Here is a 22,510-nt window from a genome sequence, read left to right on the forward strand (position 1 = left end):
CGCCACCAATGCCGTTTGCTCCGGAAGCTTTCTCACTTACTCTGCAGGTAAGTGTACTTTTCATAACTATACTATGCAGATACTGTATTAAACTGCTTAGCTATTACCTTGTTTCCCAATGTCCTGTGATACAGCCTATTACACACTTTCACTGATGTTACAGGGAAGTCATACACAAGATAACACGGTGGTAACACCAAGCTTAGTATTTCACTGGTCTGCCACTCTTCTTCACTCTTTGTGTCCAGTCCTCTGCCTGTTCCACCACTGCCTTTATTCTCGTAGTATTCTTGAAGCTGTCATCAAACCACTTCCTGCAGCTCTTCATTAGTTTATCTGACACTACTGGTATTTCCTCTCCTCTGATTATGAACCTTACCTTACCTTATGGTGTTGCGCACCCTCCCTCTCTTTAGCACCAGTCTTCTGAGCTTATTCAGCTTGAATCTTGGCCCCTGTAACCATGTGACCTCATTGTTATGGTCACATCATCCATGAATGCGCAAATAGGCAGTTGTACATTAGACCTCATCATCACTACTCGGCTTGGTTGTTCTGCCAACTTTAGAAGTATATATTTTGCTGGGGAAACAGGATGACTGTGATTGTAAAACTTGTAGAATGGAGCCATAGGCATTAGTGAGGTCCAGCCACAACATTGTGAGGTCTGCTTGTGTTCTTTTGCATCCCTAATTATCTGTGATAAGGCACGATTGAGCTCTATACATTCTGATGCTCCTAGGATACGGCTATTCTGTACTGCTGTATCGATGAACTGATTGACCAGCATGTACTCTTTCATCCTGTTGGTGATTTTCTGTCAATTATCCTCTGAGTCTGTGGGAGGATCTTGAGGATGAAACATCCTTCTGCCGTTTTCCACCCCTGTGGTATTCTGCTTTCTTCCAAATGATCCTCATCAATCTCCAGAGTCGTCTTGTCAACCTGAGGCTGCTCATGTACAACCTTCAAGGGATAACATCTAGTCTCGGAGCAGCCCTTGCTCTTGCCTTCTTAATGGTCTCTCTTATTTATGAAATGTTGCTCTGGAGGGTTTAGGAATCTGTTACACTCCCCTAGCTCATGGGTTCTCAATGGCTCATAGCATGTCCTCCTGAGATGCTCCTCTTGCATCCTGCTTTGGATATTGCAGCTTGTCACTCTATTTATCCCTGAGTAACCTTGTGGTGAACTTGTAGGACATGATGTTAATTCTCTCTCCTCCTGGCCTGCTCCCTTTCTGCTCATCGAAGGGTAAGTAGCTGCTTCCTCAAAGGATCTTTCAGCTCATCAAGGTTGCTCCTTGCTTGCTTTTCGATATTGCTTGACGAGTCATCTGACAATTTTTCAAATGGTTGTAATCCTCTGTGTCTTTCTGCTTAGTTGCTTGTTACAAGTAAGGGCTGGGCTTCTTGTTCTGTGCCCCAAATCTCCCATAGTCCATGCTTTAGATGATGGCTGAAAAAGTTAGTGAATTTGCCTCCTGGCGTGGCTATTCCACTGTCTCATCACGATCAACCCTTGTCTGTGTCATTGGTTGTTGTGAAAATAAACAGCCACCTTTGTGAACTGAATCTTGAGTCCTTTTTCAATCTTCAGTACTTTCCCACAACTACACGTTCTAAAGTCTGTAATCATTCTCATTGTGACTTGTTCAAGCGAAGTTGTCATATAATGTTTATTGAGCTACTCATTCCCTCACCCACCCCCCCTTCCCCCCCTTGAATGTCTCCGGGAATACTTATGGGTGAGTCGATCCATACTAAATTGTTACTGTATGTTGCTCCCTTGTGGGAGCCTGTTTTGGCTAGTCAGGCTTCAACATCCCCTATGCAGTTCTTCCTCAGCTGCTAGCTGTCCCTCCAGCTGTCACCATTTTTTCATGATTGTCAAGCAGCCTTTTCCTGATATATATACTGATTTATATGAGATTGTAACGGCCGACCCCTTACCCAGCCGGCAGCCACACTACCAGGACCTGTGGCCTGGATGAATTACTGAGAAAACCTATCAATACCAAGCCGTAACTCTAACAAATAATAATTTACTCTCCTCCCCAATCGACAGTTAAAGACTAGCAAACAAAAGCAAATATGTAAAATAAGTGTGGGAATATATTAAATACAATACAATGACAGATACAAGAATATAAATCCACGACATAAAATATATCTACATATGTATATATTCCTCCATCAAAGCAGCTAAATGAAAACAACACCTGTACAATAACAAAACCTCCCTTGCCCCTGCAAACGTATAACAAACACAAAACACAAATAACAGCAATGGATGAGTACTGAATGACAATGAATGTGAAATTAAGTCCGGGTAAATAACTGCCAGAACACGGATGACTGATCAAAATGGATGTGTTTGAATCTCCCAAATAAAACAGAACAACCTCACCATGCTTCCTCGGCAAATGGTGGATTATAATGTTCAACCCCGGGGTTTCTGGCGATGATGGTGTTGTCGTGATTTCGGCGGAATGAGAATCAAACTGGAACCAGGCGCGTTGTAAATAATAGCAGAATAATGTTGATCGGTTGTCGGTACTTAAAATCTCCATCTCTGTCCCTCTCCTTTCTTCTTTCCCTTCTGATGGTTTAAATAATGATGAGCCAGATGTAACTGTTAAAATCCCGGTCCAGGGGGTCGCTGCCTCCCTTCAACACCCTTCCCCGTTTATTACGGGGACGACATTTAAACAGACACACATTAGTTTAAACGAGGTGCTAAGATGAGATGCGACTGGGAGCAACACAATAAACAACAATACCCATGTGGCCCTGCTACAAGATCAAACCTCCTCCTACCTGCAGAAAGAGACCATACTTGACACTTCTACACTATTGCTAGAATGGATGATGATGGCTGGCACTCACAACACTAATCAGTCATTCATGGACGTGAGTTTTGGAGGATCGGTGGGAGAGATTCTAGCAAGATGCCAACAAATGCTCAAACATCCCTCAATCTCTAATAAACAATACTTATTCTACCCACTTAAGCAGGCCTGGGCAGGACTCTAGGCTACCACAGGGACCACTTGAACTCACACACAAACACCCCATATTCATATATAGTGGAAATTTGCAAGTGCCAATTAACATGACCTAAATACATGCATTTTAATTACAATGTTTTTCTCCTTCTGTGCTTGGGTATATATGGCCATATTAATTTTAATGAAATGGGACTGGCAAAGCTATTCAGTTATGAGAAATGTTAGGGAATAACAGAAATGCAAACTTTACTACAGTGTGTGACCATTACGGATATCAGGTGAATGTTGTAAATTATAGGGTGACCAGATTTTCAAAGTCCTAAAGCGGGACACTTGTGTAGCATGTGCTGTATGCCCGTGCATAAAGCCCTTCCTCCTTATGCATGCTTTACCTCATTATCAACAGATAGGGATCAGGCCATTGGGCCCAGAGCCAGAAGTGATGTCATTGGTGCTAGGCGGAATTTCCCGTAACTGGTCTGCAGAGGAAAGAGAGAAACGGCTAGTGCACTTCACCACCCCCTGGTCTGGCATGGAATTACCCTCATTCGAGCCCTTTAGCTGCCTCCCATGCGCACGTGTGTGACAACACATACTGTAAATGCCAGTGCTCTGTTTTTGTCTGCTTTGTGTTATACTTAGGCAGCATCATAAGGAGGAACAAAAGTTATTAATCAAGCAGGGTTCCATTTTGGAGTTTTGTGCAAATTTTTGTAAATATATTGCAGTGATGTTTGTTTTAACAAAGTAGTGTTTGTGAACTGAAAAACTTTATTAGATGAAAATTTGTTATAACCAGGACATTTTGATATTCTTCAGTTATTTATCGGGACACACAGCCTGACATTGGGACTGCCCCTGTCACCGGGACATCTGATCACCCTAGTAAAACTGTCAAAGAAATAGTCACGCCACAGCGTACTTCATTCATATCTAGATATTCTTTTCCTTGCTTGTATTTCATAATTTTTGTGGTTATGAAGATAATTTAAGTTACAGTGGTTTTCAACCTGTTTAACAAGTGGACTTCGTGGGTCAGGGGTGTTCTCTGTGGAGTTTTGAACAGCTCGATTGATTAACATTCACTTAAAGAGAAGGAGGTCCCCTGAGTAGTTCTATCATTTAACAGGTAAAAGGGTGGGTTGCTTTCAGGTTTTACTAGTGGTGAAGGTCTGCAAAATGATGATAACTCAAAGCCAGATTCTTGTGGACCAGCAGTGGACAGCAACAGCGTTAATATACTTGCCATGCTTGCCTTTTCACAGACCGGCACAAAATGTCTACGGATTAGTGCTAGTCCATGGGAAACACTGTCTTAAAGGATTGGGAGGAGTGAAATGCTGGTGCACTGATTCTCTTCCATTTTGTGGTCAAGCCTTTGGGAAGACTTAATAAAGCAGAAACAACTTACTGATGGAAAGGTTTCTGTGCATGCACAGCTGGATTGGCAGATGTCAGATTGACTGCCCACCTGCCCAACAGTTTGTGCAAGCAGCTCATGACAAGGAGTAACTTTCTACCCGTGAACGTTGTCTGATGGTGTTTCATTAACTTTTACTTGGGATCTGGTTGCTGTCAGATGACAGAGAAAAAACAGAAACTATGCAAATTATACAAGCTGTCAAGATAAATTTGAAACAGTAAACTAATTTTTAATTTCTCAGTTTTAAGATAGATGAGTTTGCAGAAATTTCAAAACTTTGAACAGTGTGATCTGTTCTAGATATCTAAATTAAAATTAAACTGTTTTGACAAATTTCCTAGAAGAATAAATGTGCAACATTTTAACAAAACTGGTCTGCTGGGGGTCAGGTTGTTTCATGTGGGCAGACGGATGGACAGATAGACATGGGCTATCGCAATAGGTACTCCGTACATTCCCCTATAAAAGGAAATGCAACAGTTTATACACAGAAATTATGAAAAGTGTCGTTAACTGAACAAATAAGAGGCAAAAATTGCTGTATATGGAAAACTGTATTTCTACATGGGTGTTTGATGAAATGACGAACCAGTTGCATCCCATTATGCTTAAGCCTTTGTCCAAAAATGAGGACTAAGTTGCTCATTGTATTGGTAGAAATGACTCAAGAAAAAGATCTTAGGGGTTCTGAAAATGGGCTGATTGTTAAAGCACATTTACAAGGTGCTTCAGGATGAAGTCTGACCAGCTCTCTGATATTTCTCAATGGACATCTCCTACAGTGGTGGTGGGCTGAATGTCATCACCAGCTAGGTGCAACAATAGATGAAAGTGCATAATCAATTTGATGTGTGAAAAATAACAGACCAGCAAATCGGGGTCATTTCAGAGCAAATATCTATGGCAGGCAAGAGCTAGAAGTTTTGTCAAAACAGTCTATTAAGAACTTCATAGACACAGAGACACAATAGATGGATAGTGGTGTATAAAACTCTTATTACATCTAAAAATGTGGGTAGTACAAAAAAGCCAAACTAATGAGCAAAGCCAAATGGTAATATTACACCATGTTTTTACGAAGCAGACAAAGATGTATATAGCTCACACCAAAAGAAGTCTACAAACCCGAATGCTTGTTTATCAGTATGAAAGGTGAATGTGGGTTTGTTACATTGTAAGGTGCACTTTACTGGCATAGATTAACTTCACTGATTCCCTCAGAGGGCAAAGTAAATGTCTGTACATGTAAGTAAATTCTGGATGACCATGTTCAATCTATGGTAAATCTTTTCTGTTCTGACAGAATGTTCTGGCAATGTCCGCATTGGCAGGGCACAAGAAGCCAATAAATGGCTTTTGAAGAAATTGAGTTGTTCCAGGGGCTGTTTCAATTGATCTCAGTACAATTTATCACTTCAAGGAGATTCTGGATTACCATTTCTGGCAGTAGTTTCCACTACCATCATCAACAGGTATAACGTCTCATGAAATTCCTCAACATAATTTCAGATACATGAAGAATGTATGCAAAAGCACATTTAAGCTGTTGCGGAGAGACCCAAAATCTTTTTAAGACAACTTATGCAAATATTTATTTTCTTTGTTATTGATATGCAATATATACTGTGTTCCCCACAAATAGAAAATACAGTAACATGCTGCCACTGCTGATACAAAGTTCTATAAAAACAGAAAATGTACGACTATTTCCAACATCGTGCTTGACGCTTCTCGAAAATTCATGCCTTGAGAACCATGCAAGCATAAGAAGCTGTTTGGATACTAGACAGATTACCACTGTACTCCTCTACACCAGTGTCCTTGGCTGCATCTAATAATTAGGCAGTTAAATGATGTTTTGTTCTGAGACACATGGTTAGCCATTTAGTTTCAAGACAAAAAAAAGCTAAAAATTAAAATATTTTCTAAAGAAGAGAAAGACAACCAAACCTTTGGAGGTATTATGTATTCAGGAATGTAGGTTTATTTAATTAATTTGTTAACACCTATGGAGAAGGAGGAGTAGAAAGTTGGGAGCAAGTGTTGGTTATTTTTTTAACTAAAATGTTAGACCTTTTAAAATATTGCTCATTACCCACTTTGAGTGTTTTAGTGGTCCATGCAAAATCAATTTAATACCATATTATTATACAGCAGAAGTAGTAAGGGTGACAGCAAGAAGGGTGCCTGGCGTGACATCTGGACAGCGGATGGAGGAAAAGATAACCTGGTGGTGGAATGGGGAAGTACAGGAGAGTATACAGAGGAAGAGGAGGGCAAAGAAGAAGTGGGATAGTCCGAGAGATGCAGAAAGTAGACAAGAGTACAAGGTGATAAGGTGCAAGGTGAAGAGAGAGGTGGCGAAGGCTAAAGAAAAGCCGTATGATGAGTTGTATGAGAGGTTGGACACTAAGGAGGGAGAAAAGGACCTGTACTGATTGGCTAGACAGAGGGACCAAGCTGGGAAAGATGTGCAGCAGGTTAGGGTGATAAAGGATAAAGATGGAAAACATACTCACAAGTGAGGAGAGTGTATTGAACAGATGGAAAGAGTACTTTGAGAGGCTGATGAATGAAGAGAATGAGAGAGAGAAAGAAGATTGGATGATGTGGAGATAGTGAATCAGGAAGTGCAACGGATTAGCAAGGAGGAAGTAAGGACAGCTATGAAGAGGATGAAAAATGGAAAGGTCGTTGGTCCAGATGACATACCTGTGGATGCATGGAGGTGTTTAGTAGAGATGGCAGTGGAGTTTTATACCAGATTGTTTAATGGAATCTTGGAAAGTGAGAGGATGCCTGAGTAGTGGAGAAGAAGTGTACTGGTGCTGATATTTAAGAATAAGAGGGATGTGCATAGCTGTAGTAACTATAGGGGGATAAAATTGATAAGCCACAGCATGAAGTTATGGGAAAGAGTAGTGGAAGCTAAGTTAAGAAGTGAGGTGATGATTAGTGAGCAGTATGGTTTCATGCCAAGAAAGAGCTCCACAGATGCAATGTTTGCTCTGAAGGTATTGATGGAGAAGTATATAGAAGGCCAGAAGGAGTTGCATTGCGTCTAGGGAATCCAATCCCGGACATTTTTCATTCCCGGGAATAAAACTGCTGTAATTCCCGGGAAAACGGGAACGGCCAAGCTCGCATATATAGCGTGTCAAAGTGTAAAAATCGATCAAGAAATAACAGAGTTATAGTTGAAAATAATTAAGGTGGCACCATTGCTGCAGCTTGCACTTCATCAGACAACAGCTTTGAACAGCAACTTGAAATTGCAATGCGTCAGTCTGTTGCATCCGCATTATCTGTGCCAAGAAACTTGCCATCACAGAATGATGACAAGAAACTGAATGCATCAGTAAAAGCTGAAATGGCGATGTTTCAGAGCAACGGCAAGTGCGGGCGTTGTTTAGAATAAGTGTATCAGTATCTGATGATTGTGCTGCCTACTTCAGTGGAGGCAGAGCGTGCTTTCTCAGCGGCTGGCGTACTTCTGCATGAAGGTGCGCTCTTGCCTGTACGACTGCACGCTGGACACGTTAATAATAATAATTCATTACATTTATATAGCACTTCTCTCAGTACTCAAAGCGCTAGCTACACAGGGAGGAACCGGGAAGCGAACCCACAATCTTCCACAGTCTCCTTACTGCAAAGCAGCAGCACTACCACTGCGCCACCTGTGAGGACATTATGCTTTCTACGCTCTTATTACCACAACTAAAGATACATGTACTTATATGACAGCATGAACTGCTTGTAGATAAGGTTAGTCTTTTATTTGTGTCAACATATTGAAGTAGTTTTATTACAAATAAGTGTAGGTCGTTCTAAAACTGTTCACATGTGAGATGCCCGTTCACTGTGTCATCCCCGGGATTCCCAAATTCCCAGAAATGGATAAACCCGTCCGGGAATGGATTCTCTAATTGCGTCTTTGTGGACCTAGAGAAAGTATATGACAAGGTGCCTCGAGAGAAGTTGTGGTATTGTATGAGGATATTGGGAGTGGCAGAGAAGTATGTAAGAGTTGCACAGGATATGTACGAGGGAAGTATGACAGTGGTGAGGTCTGCGGTAGGAGTGACGGATGCATTCAAGTTGGATGTGGGATTACATCAGGGATCGGCTCTGAGCCCTTTCTTATTTGCAATGGTGATGGACAGGTTGACAGATGAGATTAGACAGGAGTTCCCTTGGACTATGATGTTTGCTGATGACATTGTGATCTGTAGTGATAGTAGGGAGCAGGTTTAGGAGACCCTGGAGAGGTGGAGATATGTTCTAGAGAGGAGAGGAATGAAGGTCAGTAGGAACAAGACAGAATACATGTGTGTGAATGAGAGGAAGGTCAGTGGAATGGTGAGGATGCAGGGAGTAGAGCTGGCGAAGGTGGAGGAGTTTAAACACTTGGGATCAACAGTACAGAGTAATGGGGATTGTGGAAGAGAGGTGAAAAAGAGAGTGCAGGCAGGGTGGAATGGGTGGAGATGAGTGTCAGGAGTAATTTGTGACAGACTGATATCAGCAAGAGTGAAAGGGAGGTCTACAGGACTGTAGTGAGACCAGCTATGTTATATGGGTTGGAGACGGTGGCACTGACCAGAAAGCAGGAGACAGAGCTGGAGGTAGCAGAGTTAAAGGTGCTAAGATTTACACTGGGTGTGACAAGGATGGACAGGATTAGGAATAAGTACATTAGAGGGTCAGCTCAGGTTGGAAGACAAAGTCAGAGAGGCGAGATTACGTTGGTTTGGACATGTGCAGAGGAGAGATGCTGGGTATATTGGGAAAAGGATGTTAATGATAGAGCTGCCAGGCAAGAGAAAAAGAGGAAAGCCTAAGAGAAGGTTTATGGATGTGGTGAGAGAGGACATGCAGGTGATGGGTGTAACAGAGCAAGATGTACAGGACAGGAAGATATGGAAAAAGATGATCCACTGTGGCAACCCATATTGGGAGCAGCTGAAAGAAGAAGAAGATTATCTATGTAATGTCTTATGCACTGTATGATTACAAAGCTGCTGACTTGATAACTTGATTTAAGATTCCCATGTATTCAAGTTTAGCTATTCATTCATTATTGTGCAGACCCTAAAAACAAGTGATTCATTCAGCTAAATATCATGAATGTCTTTTTGATAATAAGGGAATTCTGACGTCCCAATATACAACCTTCATAACCAGTGCATCTTGTTGTATTTTCCAAATCAGTCTTATCTGTAGAGGAAGCTGCATTTGGATAGCCCAAAAACAAAAAATGATATCTAGTTAAATATATTCTTTCAGTAATGGCTGTCAATTTGTTTTCTTTATTTTTATATTGACTTGTATGCATTTAAATTACATTATAGATCTATGTTCAGATAGCAACACAACCGAAACTTTGTTATGCTATGTGATTTCACAAAGGCTGCTCAAGAACCATGACTGTACAAAACAGAAGCTCGGATTTACAGTGTACTACAAATGTTTTGAAACATAATCCCATTGCAACTTTATTCTATTGTTTTATCTTAACATTGCTCTTGCCACACCCATTAAACTGTCGGGGATATATTTATTGTATGAGAAACGTGTTAATGACAAAAAAGAAGAAGCTGACTTAATACTACATTATTTTATTACACTGGTGGTTTAGCTTACTTCCCCTTAGCTTTTCAGCATGCCAGGCTTTTAGAAGGCATGCCTGCTGTTTCTACCCTATATAGGTACCAAGTGTTGGTTTCATTTAATTAGAAATAACAGTTTAAAAAAGTAAAACTTGGGTTTTCAAAAATGTTTGCCAACAAAAAATATCTTTTGAACATGCAGCTGCATTTAGCTGCTAATTAGTTTTTGTGAATCATCATAACTACAATTTTAAGGCACTTCATATCATTTAAAATTAAGACAGAAGGCACTGCATCTAAAGGCTCCGCTTGCTAGTTTTATTTATTCAGTGGATTACAAGAAGCATTCTCTGATCGCAGGTTATGAACATGAGTATAGGTAGGAGGAGTAGTAGAAGTGTTAGTACTGTCTTGTGTACAAAGTACAACATAATAAACAACAAAGCTTTAAAATGCAGAACTCCAGTGATTTGAATAGAAAACAAAAATCAACTTTCCTGGTTTATGCCTTACTCATGCACTCAAGCTCACATTACCTGAATCCTTATAAGTGATGATAACTTTTGTAGAGTAAATGTGAGCTATGTCATTCACCAGGAGGATTTGAAAATGCCACTCGCAAAAATTGAATGGGGCCTTGGTCCTCTCCATTTCATATCTTTACATAGAGAGACTGGCTACAAACCTTGAGCCTCTGCATCAGCAAGCAACAGCATATTCAGTTGTGCTAAAGGAGAACTCTCTTGACTCAATAGTCATTCAATTTTCTAATTCTGAGGGTGTTAATGTTTCACACTCCTCATGTTACATTTACTTTAAGTCATACCACCATTTGTCTCAGCTGGAGGTGATGCCCCTTCACCAAAGTATTGACCATTTCTTAAATATTTTGAAATTTTAATTTTTTATTTTATTTTGTGTTTTCTAATAAAATAATAGCTTATAGCCCATTATTTAGTAAATAGTTGTAGTTGTTCATTCTAACCATTGCTTAATTACCCTGTTACAACCATGGCATAAATATAACATTTATTCCCTCATTCATTCATTAATATCTAGCATTATTAAGCACTTTAATGCGTTATTCTCAAGCTGTTCAAGTCAATTTTTACCTATTGTACCATTAACCCAAAACAGGGCAGTATCATAACTAGTACTAAAAGAATTCTTACTAGGACTAGGTGTTAATATCCCTAATTATTCAGCACAACAGTTGAAAACAGAAGTCATCTTGAATGGAGTGGAATTTGCCACAGAATTGCGTGGTGAAACCAATGCGACACATCTTCAGTTGTGTGCCCAGACTTCATTGGGTGTTTCGGCCGCTTATCACAAGACACCCTCCGCCGGGGTTGGCCCACCCCTGGTTGATCAGGCCCGGGTGTATGTTGCATGGTGACACCACTCGATCAATTGGCAGCCCATATTAAGTCCCTACGTTTCAGCCACAGCCAGTGACTGCTCCATTCCGCTACATTGGCAAGCTCTTTAATTGCCTTCCGTTGAGCCTGCCCTCTGATCCCTACTTCCTTCAATAGCCTCGTGGTGGAACTGGCTACAAACCCTCTGCATCCCACCTCCACTGGCCACACTTTGACGTTCCAGCCCCGCCCCTCTGCTTCAGCTGCTAAACAGGCATATCGCAGCCTCTTCCGTTCGAATGCCTCATCGATAGCATCCTCCCATGGGACTGTCATCTCAACGATGAAGACACGCCGACAGGACTTGGACCAGAGCACAAGATCTGGACGCAGGTTAGTTTTCGCAATTTCGGGTGGGAAGGTGAGCCTCTGATTGAGGTCCACTCGCAACTCCCAATCCCGGGCCGGGTTCAATGGACCATTATCTTGGAGTAAAGGCTTGGTCCGCTGTTTCTCCCCTTCCCGCATGAAGGTTGTTCTCTGTCGGATGATACTTTGTGCTTGTAGAGGCATGCCGTTAATGTTTATTCTCTTGTTCTCAATTTCAGCTGCCAAGCATCTCAGCACTTGGTTGTGGCGCCAGGTGTATCTTCCTTGAGTTAAGCTGGTCTTGCAACCCACCAGTATGTGTTTGAGGGTTGCTGGGATAGCGCACAGGGGACATGCTGGATCCTTTAAATGCCAAAGATGTAGGTTGGTTGGGGAGGGCAAGACGTCGTATGTGGCTCTGATGATAAAATTTAGTCTATTAGCCTCCATGCTCCACATCTCGCTCCAAGTAATTTTCCTCCTCTCCACACCATCCCACTTCACCCAGCGGCCTTGTTGGGCTTGGGAGACCAAATTGGCACACCTGGCTGCTTCCTCCTGGCGGCGGACCTCCTCCACCACCATTTGCCGCCGCTCCATTGGAGTAGCCTTTTGCCATGTGGGTGTTACTGCTTCGAATCCAAAGCCCCCTCTACCATGTTGGACATGCCCCACTACATTCCGGTGTCTGAGGGCAGCCTTTGCCTCCGCAACTACTGCCGATGGCTTCCATTTCCTCCCTGTTGCTAGGGTTGGAGCAGCTCCTCTGACAACTGAGTCCCGGGATTCTGTGAGAGTCATTTCCAGCCTTGATTTCGCGCATTTGTACTCCTCCACCAGGCTTGAAATTGGCAAAGAGAGGGCTCCGTTACCATACAGGCCAATGCTGGTGAGGCACCTCGGCAGCCCAAGCCACTTCCTCACTTGTGCGTTCACTAGTCTCTCCAGCCGGTTGGCCTGGGATAATGTGACCTCATAGATAGCAATTGGCCACATGAGCCGGGGCAGTAGCCCAAATTGAAAGCACCACAGTTTCAGCTTCCCTGGAAGGGCAGTGTAATTAATCTTATTTAGGCCGTTGATTGTGTCCTGCCTGAGTTGTTCCACCTGCTTCGAGTCTTTGAGCTCTGCACTATACCAACGGCCAAGGTTTTTGATAGGCTTCTCCAGAACTGTTGGTATTGGTTCGTTGTTAACCTGGAACCTCTCATTGGTAAGCTGGCCTTTGACTATGGAGATACTGCGGGATTTACTGGGTTTAAATTCCATTCGTACCCACTTGATGTTTTCCTGAAGTTTATTCAACAGACGTTTGGTGCATGCGTTTGTTGTTGTTATTGTTGTCATATCATCCATGTATGCCCTGATTGGGGGGAAACGCAAACCAGCCTTCGACCGTTCCCCTCCAACCACCCATCGGGAGGCTCGAATAATTAGCTCCATCGCCATGGTAAACGCCAGTGGAGAGATGGTACAGCCCGCCATTATGCCTATCTCAAGGTGCTGCCAGGCCGTTGTTCTAGTCTGTAATGTCACACAGAATTGCAGGTCCTGGAAGTAGGCTTTGACCAGCCTTGTGATTCCCTCTGGGACTTGGAAGAAAGAATATGACTATATACTCCTAATTCCTAAAGCATTACATGATAATGAAATAAGTATTCTGTACTAGCTGTACCCCGTGGCTTCACCCACATAGAAATGAAACAGGTCAAACTTTAAAAATCAATAGACGTTGGCACTATATCTGATCATGTTCAGCTTTGACGGGAAATCGTTCCCCATGTGGGAAGAAAAGCACATGGCCATGATATCTCTGACAATCAGCAGCTACCCTCTAAAACACACGGAGCTTAGATCTCTCTCTCAAAAACGTCAAACGTTACTCCTTAACAATCTGTAGATGATAATGTCTGTTGAACAAACAGGTATCGCTAGCTAAGCGGAGGAAAGGTGCACTGCAACATGGGGCGAGACGTAGACTAAAGCCGGGTTTTTACTTCACGCGTTGCATGCTGCAGCGGACACTCCTGCTACACAAGCGTTTTACTGTTTATACTTGCGCGCATACTTTACGGAAATCTGGAGGAATCCACCAGGTGGCAGTGCGAGATATTATCACGGTGAGAACAGATTTGGCTTCACTGTGTTGTGAATTGTCTGGAACACCCATTTACTTCCGATGACACCTTATCGCAATATCTCTGAAAAGGATGTTTAATGATTGAATCCGTCAATCCAGGGATTTGTCAATTCCAGCAAGCATTTGGCACGAGACAGAAACAATCCCTGGACGGGCATCAGCTCATCGCAAGGTCAATACAAGCACTCACATACACTAGCGTCATTTTAGTGTCACCAAATTATTTAAACGAAATTAACAATTTATCTGTAAAATGTAACATACATACTTTAATGCATTTCATCATGAAAGTGATATCAAGTATAAATCTTAGGATTTATAGAGAGTTAGAATATCATACATTTAATGTGTTCTGTGTGTCGATCTATTGCTGTTTGCCACTGCTGTCCAGTCCGGAGGAAGCCCTAGGAAAAAAAAGACGGCACAGAAGATGGTATGTGAGACTTTTAAAATGTATCTTGTCATTACGATCGGGAATATGCGACGCTTGAATATAAAAGCACCACATCGAACCATTCATCAAACATCGAAGCACACACATCAATCTCGTAGGATCCACAAAGCGGCTTTCTGTCACATGTAGATAGTAACCAGAGACTCTGACGTCACATTCCAAGTTTTAGCACACTGTGCCCCCCGACTTTTTGCTGGTACTGCAACTCGCGCACGTGTCGCGTTAATTTCTGAGGACCTGCTCAGAGGACGCGTCAAATGAACGCGTGGCAGCCATGATGCGTGTGCTTACGTGTTCTGAGCGTGAAGTATACTCGAACAGAGGCTGGTGAGTGAATGAGGAAGGCCCCGCCCCCCTGCTTTCGGCCCACAGCCACTTTGTTGTTAGGCGAACTATGGTACTTAGTGCGATGAGAGAAGTCGCAAAGTCAACCGGAAAGTTCAAGCAATCTATAGAAAACAACCAGATCTAAATCAGTTAAGTAATTCTCTCGTGAAAAGCTGACAGACATAAAGCGGACAGACATACAGACAGAAAGTGCTTAGACCACAAAATTTTTAAAACCGTTTCTTAGTGAGCACCTATGTGCCAAGGGTAACCTACATTCCAAATTTCAAGTCCCAAGTCCTCATGGTTCGGGAGATTTCATGATGAATGAGTTAGGGGTATTTGGCTTTTATATATATAGAAGATTAGAGAAACACATATGAAACATAAACACTTAGAAAAGTTAATAGGTAGTGCAGGACAAAAAGTAGTTAGAAATGGTCCAATTTCAACAGAACACACTGTCGAGAGGCTGTTTAACTCTCCTGTCTCACATCTCCAGAGTTTAGGGTTCAAAACCCAAAAAAGATATGTTTTGCTTTTTGCATAACTTTCTTTCGAAACTCCAGTGTTTTCCCACAGCCCAAAGCTGAGCAGTTTTATTGGCTGGCCATGCATGAATGGGTACTTGTGTACTCTGTAGTGGGCTTCTGTCCTGGCCAAGTTAGGTTCCTGTCTTTTTCCCAGATCTGCTGGGATAGATCCTATTATGAATTAGTCAAATGAATATAATGGATGGATAATTTTCATATGTACATGGTGCACTCAAAGACTTTTAATATTTTGCAAATTTAAAAATAAAACTGTAACAAATAACACAAAGGTATTGAAGAAATTTTAAAAATCTATCCATCCATCCTTTAATTTTCTCTTCCTGCTAGGTATAGTTCAGGAGCACAGGGAACTGGCATCTAGCAATATTATGTGCAAAGCAGGGGCCACCATCCCAGTAAGGAATAGCCATCCATTGCAAATCACTCTCATTCACAAGCGAGCTATCACTAGCATAGAGCCTGTTTAAAGTTATCGCCTACTCCACTGTAATACACATAAAAAGTGACTGGGGCCAGGATTTGTTGCCAGTTTACTGAAGCTGTGTCACAACAGTGATACCCATGGACGCATTGTCCTGCCCATTATATTAAAAGCGTCACCTCAAAATAATGGCAGCCTTTTACTACCCTGATAAATGGAGCTACAGAGACACTGGTTGTCCTGAACAAGTATCTTCCAAGTATTAGACAACACCCCTCTGTGTTCATGTTCCAAGCAGAAAATTTCACATGAACACTCTTTAAAGCCGGAATTTTTGGTGGACCAATGTGAAAAAAATGCTTACCGAATTAACCAAGTTGTGATTTAAGGCTGACTGTTGTCGACCTTAGCAGTGGGTAAAAATCAAGGTGCTGTGCTATGATTCATAAAGTGTTCCTGATATTGATCTTCTTTCTTTTTTCAAAGTACTGTGGCTACATTTAAGGGAACAAATGGTTGTGGATTTTGTTTTGTACTTCTTTGTTGGCATATGCTGCACAGCCCTGACTGGGAAAAGCTCTAACCAGAAGAGTAAATGTGTTTTTTAACAAAAAAAAGACAAAACCACACAGTCATCATATTAATATGAACAAAGATGTTCAAACTGCTTTGCTAAATTAGAAACCTGAGGTTATTGAGTAAACTGCATGACCATAGGTCCAGCAAAGTAATATTTTTCTAGATAACCAACTGTATCGAAAAAATGATAGAAAATGGAAAAAAATGCTTAAGAAGAAGACAAACATGAAGTGGCTGAGCCCCAATGACCCTTACAGAAATACTACTGTACTTTAGTTTCACAAAAAATGAGTTTATCTTTAATTGCGTCTTGTGCAGACCAAGAAGCAAATCAACGGCAACTTTGCGATTTTTCCAAAAATCTTACCAGAAATTCATATGAGCTTAAAAAAATGGGAAGACAAAATATTACTAGCTGGAGATCCAAGATTTCCCATAGCATGTGACACATGGCATTGTTGTTGCTGTTTATGAACATAAAATTGAGTTCAAATATCTACTATATAAAAAACAACAACATTAATTACTGTAATTGTTGTATTTAACTGTAAGCAAACTATTTGCTTATGTCAAGGGTTCTCTGACATGATCCTCTAATTAATGTCTAATTCATACTCCAAATTCAGTTTTTATTTCTCTTTTTGTGTCATTACAGGCATCCCTTCTGCTTTTGTACATTCAGAAGCAGGCAGAAGTAAATGCATGGACTTGATACTGTAACCTATTATACAAAATGGATATGCCATATATTACTGTCAAAGATTTTAGAACAAAGAATTCATTTATAATTTCTTTTTATGTGAAAAATACATTTTCTTCATAACAAGCTGCGTGACAGAACAATAGTTGGTGCTGGTGCTTCAAGGAGCCAACTCCCCAAAGTTTGACTCCTGCTATAACTTGATGCATGTTCTCATTGTGTGTTGATGGGTTTTACATCCACAACCCCAAAGACATTCAGGTTAGATTGAATGTCAGCTCTAAAACGGCCCCATTGTGATTGTATGTATGCATTAGTGGACCCACTGGCACGTTATCCATATTTGTTTCCTGTCATATGCCTAAGGTTTCTAATATAGGCTAAGGCTCTGGAAAGACTGATTGACTTTTTTAATACGGTAATTCTTGTAATTTTTTCAAAACAGGTTCATGTCAACATAATAATGTGTGCTAAACAGGACCTACTTAGTTAGTTCCATGCACCTGTGAGAGGAAATTCTTCATAAATACAGCATGGTTTGGAAAATGTATTAAATTAAAACATATGTATCTTTCTGTGCTTAATTCTTTAGAAATGGAAAGAAGGTTCCAGGACTAAAGGAAATAGTGGTGCAATGGCTACTGCAATTCCTTGTGCCTCAGACATGTAGGTTTCCGTCCATGCTAGGTTATGTCTGTGTGGTGGCACTGCTCTGTCTGTGTCTATTTTCATATTTTCTCCTACATCTGACAAAACTACAAGTTATGTTGATTCAGATTGAATAAATATATGAAAAGTAATAACTCAAAAATAACAAAAGAAACAATAAAACAGAATATACACATAAACTCGGGCTGACACATAACAAGTAGCATTCATCCCTTGAATAATATAGTTTTTGCAACAGAAAAGCAGCAGCATTGCAGGCATAGTTTGCAAAGCCTTGATCTATCTGTTAAAAAGTTAAAAGTTAACATTCAAAGAGTGTACATTCAACAATCAATTATACTTGTAAAACAGCAAAGGTTATTGTCTTCTGTTAATTAACCTTCAAAAGTAAAACGTTTTTGAGGAGAGAACCGCTTTGTGACCTTTGTAACTGCCAATCTCGTTCATCTATTTTCTAGCATGCTGTTTATTTCGACCATCCATCCTTTTTCCAATGTCTAAGTTGCCTATCATGAAAGCCTTGAGCATATACATTAACCAGGCTTGACCCACATATAAACATTTTTTTAAGTGGGAGGAAACCCTACGGGACTAACAAGGAAACTCAAAATCCCATTCAAACATAGAACTCTGTTGCAGAAAAGCCGATTGCTGCGCCACCTTGTACAACTTTTATGCCTATAATTATATTGTGATTGGAAAGTAATTTAAATCCTTATATATATATCCTCTCATTTTAATGCAAAAATCGATTTTAATGTTATACTTCTGAAATGTTTATAGTGATAAACACTTTTGCATTACTTGTTGCTGTTCGTACAAGGAAACAGTAGGTCTCTGTCTGCAAACATCTGCCATATTTGTCTGCCCACTCACGTGTAGGAGCCTGCCACAATACTCCTTTTGTGTTCCATTGGCAAATCAAGTTTGACTGGGCCTTCCTCTAAATATTTCGTTGACGTTGTTTTCTTCCTTCTTTTAGATGTAACTGAAAGAAGTTGCAGTATAAGCGCAAACAGGATAACTAGTTCGGATTTCGATCGAACATGTAGCCAATAGGGGCGAAAGGGAGCGCACCGCTTCAACCAATCGTCAATAAAACAAAGGACCTGTAAATCAAAACATCGGACAGGTGAAGCAGCAACCAATAAGAAGTGAGCTCCGAGCGCGACCGCGACATCCAATAAGGACAGAGGTGGGGGTGGCACTGACCAATCAGATCTGCAGGTTGGTGCTGTGACCGCCCGCGATGGCCGTCTGAGCGACCGTCTCACGGACAGAGGAGTCCCCGTCAAAACAGGAGAAATTCAGGTAAGTTTACTATCTCTTTCTGCAAAGGAATGGTATCGAATGGACATCGGAACAAATAACCAAATTACTTTTGTGTTGTGGTAGAGACGTGTAAAAGTTTCAAATAGAGCACAGTCGCAGGCCAGGACTTTACGAAAATCAGTGTTCTTGGGAGATTACTTTGTAAGTGGTCTCGAAAGCTGGAGCGATTTATTTACTACAGACGTTTCCATTTTGCTGTGTTTTTCGAGGCGCTGCTGTAGAAAAATTTAAGTGCGCGTGGTTGTGCTCGAGTTGGTGGGACCGGTTCAGACAATAGTTATGTCTATGTAAGACGGTTATGTAAATCTGGGTAAAAATTTATATGTCGGGGATAAGCGGCCAGGCGTTGAAGACAGAATGAAGTAATTGGGCTTGGCAGTGCTGCAGCACAAAAAGAGCAAAGAAAAGACGAGAGAACGAGTAAGTCAGTCAGTTACTTTTATTCATAGTTTTTCCAAATTTTGGTGGGGGTGGGGAGGGAGGGCAGTTGGAATATTAGACGTTCACGGAGCCGGTTAGACATTCTTTAACTAGAGGCTGAGAGAGCGAGAGCAAGCAAGCAAGAGCAGTATGAGCTGGATTCTCAGCCACTGAACCGGAGTTTGATCTGTTGCCAGCTGTAACTCGGTTACTCCGGAGCAACCCCCAGCAGGTGTTCTGGCCTCGACCGTTACCGGCTGTCATTTATGTACAGTTATTGAGATTCCGAATTGTATAGCCAGACTATGTTATCTTTTTATAGGTTAAAATTTGTCAAAACTGGAAGTCAGTGGATGTCCAATAACGATCCCTTTTGGCACAAGTAGTATTAATTGTAGTAAACAAAATTAATACATCATTTTAGTCAAAAATTGAAGACAGTTTTTAAGATACTTGATTTGCATGTCTTTGGTGATGTGCTGTTTTTCGTTGAGTGAAAAGTCCTTTCCGTACACCCTCTGGTGAGTTAGGCCATTAAAAAGAGTGAGTCAGCATTGGAGAATTTAAATCCTTTGAGCTATGGTACAGAGGTCAACATAAGGCTTTGGCTGGTTAGAATCTTAAATTCCCTATCAAGCTCTCTTAAAGTTTTGCCCCGCAACTGTCTGCAAGGTGGCCGATGATGAAGTGTTGATCTCATCAGTTTAACTCTGACAGGATTTGCTTTGAAAGGCCAAATAAAGGTTTTATTTTTGGTGACGGTGCAGACGATGTTTTATTAAGAGTTTTTCTAGATGTTAGGTTTGAGCATTTTCATAGGATGCAGTTGTCATAGAGATCAAGAACCGTTCAGCAAAGAGACCTTTCTGGGTCAAAGTAGTATTGGGGATAAGCAAGAGAGGTAATGGTTGAAGAATGCAATAAGGCAAACACCTTACTAACATGTTTATGTAAATGAGGCTGGAAATTTTTCAAGTACTTCAAAAATTCAATTTTAAAAATTACAGTTAAAGGTTGATGAAATTAAGTGTGATGTTAAACCAATCTTATTTTGCTTTCAAAAACTTATGTGTTTGCCTAGTAAAATATTCCAAAATCAGTGAATTTCTGCCTATACAGGTTAAGTGATGGGTGAGATTGAAGGCTCCTACCGTGTTCTGCAGACACCTGGGAGTCGTTTAGGGGTCCATTCTACCACTGCAGTTAGTACTCTTGAGCCTGGACAAAGTCTTTCTAACACAATGACCACTTCATCCCGCTCTCATGGCAAGGGACTGCAGGTCCGAGTACAGGCATTAGATGACACCCAGGAGGAGTATGACATAGAGGTGAGTTTCTGTATGCTTTAGCCTGTGGCACTGAATACATTACAGTATATCACCTGTTAAAAATTAAATTAAGGATAATATCTCTTGGAGGAGTGTTTGGACTTGAAGTTCTATTTCACATCTGCTTCATCACGTCACTCTGAACAAGCTGCTTATTTTGCAAATATTTTGGATCTAAGATGTTATGTTGTACAGGAAATCTCAAGAGTTTTGTGGTGGTATAAGCCTGAAAATGTGAAAATATTTTTCTGTTCTCCCTAAACAACTTGTATTGCTAACATGCAGTAAACTATGGTCTTGGGTAACTGTGGGAGGCTCAGGAATACATAAGACTGATGCACATATCTTTTCTAATATACTAGGCCAGTGTTTCATGTACTAATCAGGTGTTTTAAAGGGATTGTTGCTATTTTGTTGTAGAATGCAACATGAATAAGGGGTATTCGTTTAGGCTTTTTGTTGCTAAAAGGTATAGGACCATCAGGTACACCTGAAAGAGTTTGTTGCCATAGGTATAATAATGAGAAACACTAACTGATGTATGTGTGTGTATATGAAAGGTTCTGTTTTAACAACGTACTGCTGTTTTTATAGTACGTTTCTGTTGTTTTTACTCATGGAATGGACACTGCAAACAGGGCTACAAAATCAGTTGCTGAAGCATTGGAGTTTATTAAATGCACTTTTTTGTATTGGTTTCATCCTTATTAGTAGTTCTACTTAATTGAATATTCTTTTATTCTTAAGTGACAAATTTCAGTCACTTAAGCAAGAAGGACTGATCAATAGGCTATTAATGTTTTTCTCTTTCTTCTGGGTGTTTTGTTTTAGTTTTATTCTTTTACATAGGCATTTCAAATGCTAAGTGAAAATGACGTGCTTGAACTTACTACAGCCCCATTTTTAATTAACCATGTCCAGAAAATAACATAACTAATGGGGTTGTGTGGTAAGGGAAAGTATATTTATTTTTCAGTTTGTGCCTTGCCTCGGAATGCAGTTTGAGATAAAATGTTTATATTTTAGTGAAAATACAAGGAGAAGAAAAGATATGGAATAATTAGATATGTATTGATGTTTTGGCTCCATGAAATTGAATAAGTGGACAATCTTAAAAACCTTGTTTTGCATACAGTGTGAAGTGTAGTAATTGATTATGTCTTCTTAAATTGTGGTGGCTTTAGGGTTGATTGCAAGAGACCTGTCGTGGTTGTATTTTTATGTTTTATGCATTGATATTTAATTGTGTGTGTGTGTTTTTTGTTTTTTTTTTAAATGCCTTTTAGTAGTTTGTTGTGAGCATAAGGGTTCAAGTTCTGGGTGCTTCTTGCATGGAGTTTGCATGTTTTCCTTCTCCCACAGCCCGAAGATGTGTTGGTTAGGTGGCTTGGATATGCTAAATTCACTCTGATATGTATTCATCATGTGTTGGGATTGCACCCTGTCCAGGGCTTGTTCTTGCCTTCCACGCAATGCTTATTGGGATAGGCTCTAACATGACCTCCTGCCAGATAAGCAGGTTTGGAAAATGGGTGAATAGTTAGCACAGTCACTTGACACTTTGCAAAGTAATTAGCAAGATTATAATAGATGACAACGTGTTGTGAACAGTTAACTTATAAAGCAATATTTTTTTGGGCTTAATTTTAGTTATCTTGGCTGTTTATGATTCTGAACCCTTAATTGCCTATTTTAGTTTTTATCAGCTGTATTTAAGTTTTAATTATTGCCTGTTTTCTTAACCAATAAACCAACAGCTCTCCAGCTAACATGCTTCCTTTTAATGCTGTGTATATGCACCATTAAGTATC

At 40.7% G+C, this 22,510-nt stretch overlaps 1 protein-coding gene across 4 annotated transcripts in view; it reads left to right on the forward strand.

Annotated features, from left to right (window-relative positions):
• The first annotated feature begins 18,816 nt into the window (after positions 1-18,816).
• The window catches only part of farp2 (FERM, RhoGEF and pleckstrin domain protein 2), a 353,551-nt gene continuing 349,857 nt past the window's right edge, over positions 18,817-22,510 (forward strand). For all 4 annotated transcript variants that reach the window (XR_007934097.1, XM_051922727.1, XM_051922728.1 and 1 more), the window contains exons 1-2: positions 18,817-18,930; positions 20,491-20,699. Coding sequence is in view for 3 of the 4 variants with exons in the window: in XM_051922727.1 (XP_051778687.1) it covers positions 20,499-20,699 (201 nt within the window). In the remaining variant the exon portion in view is untranslated. The remainder of the gene's footprint in view (positions 18,931-20,490; positions 20,700-22,510) is intronic.

The sequence above is a fragment of the Erpetoichthys calabaricus genome, chromosome 2, assembly GCF_900747795.2.
Source record: "Erpetoichthys calabaricus chromosome 2, fErpCal1.3, whole genome shotgun sequence".
NCBI classification, from domain to species: Eukaryota; Metazoa; Chordata; class Cladistia; order Polypteriformes; family Polypteridae; genus Erpetoichthys; species Erpetoichthys calabaricus.